Genomic DNA, 8,523 nt, shown 5'->3' with positions numbered 1-8,523 from the left:
TTATTATTTATAAATGTATTATTTTTTCATTTAAAAAAATGAAGCCTTTCACATTTTTTGCAATAAACGTAAAAAACAAATATTTTAATTACAATAATAATATTATATTTTATTTTTTCTTTCATTTTTAATTAATTATTTAATTATTATTTTACTTAAATTTAAATATAATTTTGTTTTAATATTAATTTATAATTTTATATATAATTTTATCTTTTATATGTTTATTTTTTCATCAAAATACTGCATTTACAATTTACATAACTTAATTTTTTACTTTTATTCGTTATACATGTTTTTTTTATTAATTTTTAATAATAATAATATATAATATTTTTTATTTATTTATTTTTGTATCATTATAAGTCTTAGAAGTTTTTCAAATTTATTTATAATTATTTAAATTTTTAATTTATTTACAAATTTAAGAACTACACAATAATTAATTTTAAATAAGGTACTTGAACGGACTTGACATTTTTATTATTAATTACACAAACATTAACAACTAATAATAATAATTATTATTATTTAACTACTAGAAAATTTCTTTCAAGTCTTTTTTGTTTAATTATTACTATTTTTATATTTGATTTATTTATTTATTCGTTAATAAAAAAAAGTTGTTAGAAGAATTTCAATCATCACTTCACTGAGTCAACAATAAACAAAAAACAGTAAGAAAAAGTTTTGCGTCATTATTAACTTTTATACATGATTATTATTATTATTTGTTGCCGCATTAAACGTTGTTGCAATAAAAAGAAAGAAAAGAAAAAAAAACAGGAGAAGATATAATGATTAGCCGTTAACGAGCTTCTTTTTTATATCATTTTTTTGTATTCTTTGTAATAATAGTAATAATAATTATAATCATTTAAACTCTATTTTATTAAATATTTAATAATAAATGTTATATTTTAATATTGCAAGTTTTTTTATTTTTATTTTATTTTATTTTAAATGTGTAAATTAACACGCTTGTTTTAAATAAGCTTTTAATCGGATCCTATTTATTATTATTTTTATTGTATGATTATTGTTTTCTTCCATAAATAATAAATATTATTGTCAATTTTATTGTCTAGGAATTTATTTGCCATTTCGTCGCGTCTTTAAGTACAAATCGTCGGGTTTTATATCCATAATTTAAATTTATTAGCTGCCCGAATCCGCGCTCGCTGGTCTCGCAGGAACGTCTCCCGACGTCGAATTTGCCTTTGAGCACGCCGAACAGTAGCACGGTTCCATCTTTTTCTTCAACAACGAACGCAGTTTCAGTGCTGGACCGAGTTTCATGCCAAGCGATCCCGTTAAATGCTCTTCCGTGAGCAAAGGAAGACCAGTTCCGTCGATACTTTGATTACTGAAAATCTGAAAAAAGACAAAAAAAGATGAGTAAATCGTAATTTTTATTGTTATTAATAATAAAAAAATGTTTTTATGGATAAAATTCTTTCACATTTCCACGTAAATATCGCGTCTATCGCTGACTTATCTATAATTATACCATCCACTTGCGTTTCACAATGCAAACAGGCACGCCGGAGAGGGAACGAAAGATAAGCACAACAATTTACCTTTTATACAATATAATTTTTTTATAATATATATTGGAAAACATCTATTTAATCGAGTTAATATCGAAGGCAATGCACATAGAGACACTCGGTGCACGAGAGTAACGTTTATATTTATTTATTTTGCGCACCTACTGTGCATTAATTGACATTTTATTACAAGTTACAAGTTTTATATGCATAAAAAAAGGAGAAAAAACGGAGATTATTATTATTATATTGTAGAAATGGCACGTCGATATCATTATCGCTCTGATTACAACGGTCACATATTTGCACTATAAGCGGCTGCTTTTGTTTTAGATTTTTTTTTTCGTGTTATGTGATTTTTTTTGTGTTTATCGTCGACTTTGTTATTAACGAGCAATCATACTTTGTTGGGTGAAAATGGGTTCATTGGAATTTTCTTTCTTTCACTTTGTAATTGTGGAAAATATATGTGTTGCAAATTATTTATTATTTTTTTATATTAGATAATTTTAAGTATTTTATTTTAAAAATATAAATATAATTAAATAATTAATATATTAAATTATTTTTATTTAAATAATAATTTTAAATTTAGTTTAATTTAATTAAATTAAAATTATTGAAAATTTAAATTGATTACTTAAAAATATACCGAATTATTTAAAACAAATTTTATTAAATTTAAAAAATATTTAAATTAAATTGTAAAATTTAATTCAAGAAAAATTATTAAATAAATTAAAAATTTAAATAATATTTCCTTTATTAAAATAATTTGAATATATCTTATTTAATTAAATTTAAATTATTAAATATTATTTTTTTATTTAATTTCTAAAAAAAGGCTAATTTAAATTAAAAAAAGTAAATTTTTCAATTTTATTCAATATTTTAAATTTAATAAATATTTTTTTTTATAATTTAAATAATTAAAATAAATTTATTTAACCAAAAATTCAAAATGAATTTAATAAATATTTTTTTTATAATTTAAATAATTAAAATAAATTCGAACCAGAGTCTTCCAACTTTTTAATTAAATATTTTTATTTAAATTAGAAAAATGAATTTATTTTAGTTAAAATTATTAAAAAATTTTTTTTATTAAAATTTTGTTTTTATTTAATTCAAAAAAATCTTAATTGAATTCAGAAAATTTAGAGCTAAGTTTGAATTCAAAATTCTCGCATAATCTCTTCTATTTTCTTACATTACAAAACGACAATTTTCTACAATTCCCGCATCAAGAACGAAACACTTTGAAAATGTCACCAAATCCAGTGGGACTCTTGTTTGTGCGAAAAAACAAGTGAAAAATCTCAATCTCACTTAACCAAAAGCGAATAAACGATGAATAATCGATTAGTCACCACGCAATGGGAATTTGGAGTTAATCAAACATGTCGCACCGGGACCTGCTTGATGTTCTTTCAATCAACCACAACACATCGACAACTAACAATTTGAGTTCAATATCATGACCATTGAAAGGAAATGTTTCTATTTACACCAGAGACATCACGAGATTTCCTTTGGTATTTCTTTCCTGTGTTGCAATTGCAAAAAAAAAATTACATTTTCTAGCGAAGTCATCGGAAGTTGCAACAAATATTTACAATTTTTTATCAGATAAAAAAAAAGTTGTTCTCTAATCGCGTTCTTGTTTATCGCAAGAAATCGTTGTCGAACAAAATTTTTACTCCGCAGAATTGAATGGAAAACGAAGAACATTGGCACGCGCCCTAAGGCACTTGCATCACGAGTAGGGCCCATATTTTAGCTGCATGATAATAATTATAATCTTCTTCTGTTTTGTGCGCTATCGTGTGTGTGCGGCGGCGGCGGTTGTTGCATTCTTCTTAACTTTTTTCATGATCATGATTGTGCATACAATGTTAAAAGAACATTCTAAGCGAGAAAAAGAACGAAAAAGAAGAAAACAGAACAAAATTAGCGAAACAAAAAAAACTTGGCAGCAACACTCGTCATCATTACTTCATTAAAATCCAACAAAAGATCGAATTCGCTACGATTTTCTTCACCTTCACACGTTAAAAGTTCGACAATGACGCCAATGAAGTTTCTTCGTCTGATAAGCAAGCGAGCACATTAACACGTCTGTCTGGCAAATCTCTTGTGTGCAAATGTGGTGCATTAGAAATCATCGTTTTACATCGTGTTAACAAACAAAACGCTTTTTGTGAGCGAATACGAAATAAATAAAAACCGGTGGGCGTGATTAACTCCATTCATTAAATCATCACTATGTCAATCTTTTTATGTTCAATTCTCGTTCGTCGTTGCACAAAAAAAAACAGCAAAACATTTTAATCATAATCAAAATAGTAATAATAATTAATTTAACACCTACAAGAGAAAAAGTTTTTTTTTCACTGGCGTTTGGTTTTTGTTATGCATAAAAAAAAGAGACGCAGAGCATTTATTTTAATACATAAGAGGGAAATAAATGGATAGAGGAAACATTTCAAACGAGATTTAAATTGGATCAAGTTTAATGGAATTTCTTGTTAGGTTAGGTTATAACTTTTGCGCCATTGATTTGCTTTGTGACTGGTTTCATTGTGATTAGCAGGACGGATTAACGAGGCAGGGGCGTTAAAATTAAGTCTTTTCATGAATTTTTGTTTAAAACCAAATTATTTAAAATAAATTAAAATAAAAATAAATATTTTTCAGAAAACAATAAAGAAAAAAAAATATCGAAATTAATATTTTGACATTTTTCATTATAAAAAAACATTGAAGTTATTTTTTTTTTTAAATTTGAGTCTATGAAAAATAATATTATAAAAATAATAAGCTTTTTCTTGGCAAATCACAAATTAAAATTAAAAATGTGATTCAAATTTATTTTTTTTTTAAATTTTCATCAAAAACTTTTTTTTTACTAAAAAAAAAAATTAAAATCTAAAAACTTCTTTATTAAACTTATAAAATAAAAAATAACGACAAAAAAAAAACATTATTTATTTTTTTTTAAATCATATTTTTTTTAAATAAAATTAAAATATTTTAAATGCATATTATTTTTTAAATAATTTTAATTTGAATTCATAATTAAAAAAAAACTTCAAACTAAAAATAATTTCTTAATTTTTTTTCTATATTTTAAATTTTATTTGTTGAAATGAGCTATGAAATTTTAATCAAATTAAATTTTTATAATTTAAAGTGAAATAATTAAAATAAATTATTAAATTTTAATTAAAAATTCAATTAAAAAATTAAATTTAAAATTTTGTGAGAAATTCATAAAAAAAATTCAATTTCTACTAATAATTTAACCAAAGTTGAAGTTAAAAAAAATTGGAAAAAAATCAAAAATTATTAAAAAAATTTATAATAATTTTTTTATTTTTATTTTTTATTAAAAAAATTAATTTGAATGAATTTTAATTTTATTCTTAACTTTTTTAAAACTCAGACGTCAATAAAACGTCTCTGCTTCATCGTAAATATTTTTTGCAAAAATTACCTTGACATAAGGTCATTAAATCTAAAAAAAAGTTGAACTAATAAAAGTTGCGTGTCTAGGGCGGACTTTAGTTGCATTCTTCAACTAGTACCTCAACATACACAGAAAAAAATCCCCCAAAGGCATTATTTCTTCTCCTTTTTCTCTGAAATCTAATATTTTTTGCATGTCTCTCTTCTTGACCAGACAATAGTCCTGCGTCGCGCTACCTCGTCAGTCAGTCAAGCAACTTGCAACGCGAAAAAAAAAAATCACAAAGTTCTACATGAAAGAGGCAAACAAACGCTAATAATAATGATAATCACCTTAAGGGCAAAGGTCCATCAGAGATAATGCTGTCGACTCGACTACCAATAAAACATGCAGTCAGTCATTAAAGGTACGTGCATGCATTTAAAAGTAAAAGGAGAACGTCTCCAAAAAAAAAAACATAAAAAAAACGAATAAGGTCATAATATAATGAGAGAAGATTTTTTCGCTTATCGCCTTTTTCTTTGCAATTCCATTCACATATTTTCATTGTTTCGCGAATCCTTTTTGGCTACTCCCTTCTTCGCTCTCGTCATGACACTGTGTGTGCCTCGCATCTCTCGTTGTTAATTGCCATTGCCAATTTTTTTTTGTTATTTTTGTGGAGTGCGGGGCATCGAAGTTCATAATAATAACAACAATAATAAAGAAGATGCAGAAAAAAATGCAGGAGATGAACATAAAGAGCAATAAAGAAGGCATGAAAGATCATCGATATATTGTAGATTTTCATGCATATTTAAAGACGAGAGAAAAAAAAGTTAAACTACCGCGCACGTAGTTAGACTTGCTTGGGCCTACACACAGATGCGTTGCGTTGTACTCTTCATTTCTACCTTTGTGCTGCATTTTTTTTTTTTTTTGTAAAGTAGCCGCGGGGATCAATTATTTCGCCTCTGCTTTTCTACCGTCGCTCGTCGTTCTACACGAGCAAAACATGCAATAAGGAATGCATAAAAAAGATAAAAACAATGAATGTAACTAAGCAGGCATTATTACGCATATTATTATTTTATCAAATCTGCTTTTTTTTGCTGCCTTGTCTTGCGTGTGTGTTTGAGCGCCCATTCGCTGCACCCAGTCAACCTCAGTCAAATTATGAAGCGAGATTTTTTTTATTTCTCTCGTTGAGGAAATGAGATTGAGTCGTAAAAAAGGACTAGACTAATAAATTAAACTTGAAACAGTCCGAAGCGAATTGAGACTTTTAGCGGATCGTAAATTATTGTATCGAGCAAAGACTAGAAATGAGGCTTTTAAAACACAATTAACGATCAATAAAAAAATTTCATTGAATTTTAATTTTTTTTTGATCGAGTTCTGGTTTAATTTTATTTTTTTATGAGAAAATAAAGATAAAATATTTTTGAATTAGCAAAAAGCGATTTTCAAATTTTTTACAGCCGTTTTTAATTGACATTTACGAACTTTAACTCAATATTGTAGGAGTTCAATTTTCAAAGTTTTTTGTTCAAGTTTTGAATTTTTTTATCAATTTGTGGCCATAAATATATTTTCTTTTGACAAAATGAAGCTAATTATTTTTTGAAATTAGCGAAAAATGATTCTTAAATTTTTAACGGGTATTTTTTGAATTGACACTTAAAAATTTGGAATTGATTTTGTTATAAAATGTCAGATTTTTATATTTTTGCCTGATTTTTAATGATTTTTTTCATATTTCTATCGATTTTTAACTCTTGTAATTATTTTTTTTTATAAAAATCAAAGTAGAATTTTTATGAGTTGATGAAAAAGAGATTTCAAAAATTTTAACGGTCATATTTTGAAGTGACATTTACGAATTTTTATTTATATTTAACAAAAATTAGATTTTTTGGTAAAATTTTAAATTTTTTTTAGTATTTTTGTCAAGCTTAAATTATTTTCTAAATTCTGTTTTCAATATGTAATTCAAGCTTTCATCAAAAAATAAACTTTGATATTTTATGTGAATCAAAAGTCAAAAGTCGATTCACTAAAATCATCGAAGTTGCATAAAATACTCTTTAAATGCATCAATCGATAACTTCCTACTCAAAAAATCTTTCAACTTCCTCAAAAACGATACTTCTGTGAGTAATGAAGGATCTTTATGACCTCCGTTTGTTGTCTTAAATCGTCTCATTAGTCCCTTTGAACAGCATTTCACGCACAATACTCGCATAATCACCGAAAGCATTTACTGACCAAACCAACTATATTGACCATAATTATGATAAATTACGAATTGTTCCCGTTCCATCTCATAACGCACGGCAGACACAAATCTTCTTCGTCCTACAAACTTGCAAAGCACAGAACGTAAAAAAACAACAAAACAGAAAAATCCCTCCAATTTGCGTGGGTGTTAAAATTATGTGCCATGTTCCACAACTTTATGTTCGTTTTTTTTTTTGCTTTGCCTTGCGAGGCATTTGTATTTGTTTATTCAAGCATCACATCGGAGAGTGTGTTCTGTTCCTTTATCGCAACTCTTGTATCGCCCGGGCATGGAGCAGAAATAAAACAAATAACGATCAAAACTAACAAAACTTGTTACAATTTATTTAAATTTATGTGGTACCGAGATGAAAACTAACGCAAGACAAGACTTAGAAGGGAGCATTATGCGGAGAGAAACGGAATGGGAATGGTGATTAATGCTGCTCAAAAAAGGTAACTAGTTCGGTCATTTGTCATCGATGTTTTAATGGTGATGGGAGTTTTTTGGAGTGTTTTTGTTTTTTTCTTTTTTTTTTAAATAGAAAAAAATAAAAAATGAAAATAAAAAATTTTCATATTTTTTGATAATTTTTTAATTTTTTAATAATTTTTTTAAAAAATTTATTTTTTTCTTATTTTTCGTTCAATTTCTAAGTTTTTTTAATTTTTTTTTAATTTTTTAAATACAAAAATTAAAATTTATTTAATTTTATCAAAAATATGCTTAGTTTTATTTTTAAATTTATTTATTTTTTAATTAATTTTAAAAAAATTTATTTTTTTGTTTGAATTTAATTTTTAGTTAAGAAAATGTTAAGTTTAATTTATTTTTTTTTTTGTTTTTATTTTATTTTATTTTTATTATTTCTTTTTTTTTTAAAATTTTATTTGGATAATTAAAAAAAAAAATGAAAATAATTGATTTTTATTTAATTTAAAAAAAAAAATTTTAATTAATTTTGAATAAAAAAATTAATATTTTTATATTTATTTATTTATTTATTTTTTTAAACAGGACCAAAAATTCTAATAAAATATCTTAAAATTTTATGAATTTAAAAAAAAAAATTAAAAATAATTTTTTTTGGAAAAAATTTAAAAAAAAATCTTAAAATTGCCTAAATTTTGAATTTTATTTCACACCTAAGTTAATTAAATTTTAAAAAGAAAGTACAAAAAATCAAAAATCCAATCAACTTCAAAAAAGGGACAGAAAGGTCGACGAAATTTTTACATAAATTA

At 24.8% G+C, this 8,523-nt stretch overlaps 1 protein-coding gene across 2 annotated transcripts in view; it reads right to left on the bottom strand.

The window, feature by feature from the left end:
* Positions 1-939: 939 nt before the first annotated feature.
* LOC134830131 (probable serine/threonine-protein kinase DDB_G0282963) overlaps positions 940-8,523 on the bottom strand; it is a 64,681-nt gene continuing 57,097 nt past the window's right edge. For both annotated transcript variants that reach the window (XM_063843512.1, XM_063843513.1), the window contains exon 7: positions 940-1,374. In XM_063843512.1, the coding sequence (XP_063699582.1) occupies positions 1,159-1,374 (216 nt within the window). In that variant the 3' untranslated portion in view covers positions 940-1,158. The remainder of the gene's footprint in view (positions 1,375-8,523) is intronic.

The sequence above is a fragment of the Culicoides brevitarsis genome, chromosome 2, assembly GCF_036172545.1.
Source record: "Culicoides brevitarsis isolate CSIRO-B50_1 chromosome 2, AGI_CSIRO_Cbre_v1, whole genome shotgun sequence".
NCBI lineage: Eukaryota > Metazoa > Arthropoda > Insecta > Diptera > Ceratopogonidae > Culicoides > Culicoides brevitarsis.
Note: the sequence above shows the minus strand (reverse complement) of the source record. Positions and strands in the feature narration are given on the sequence as shown.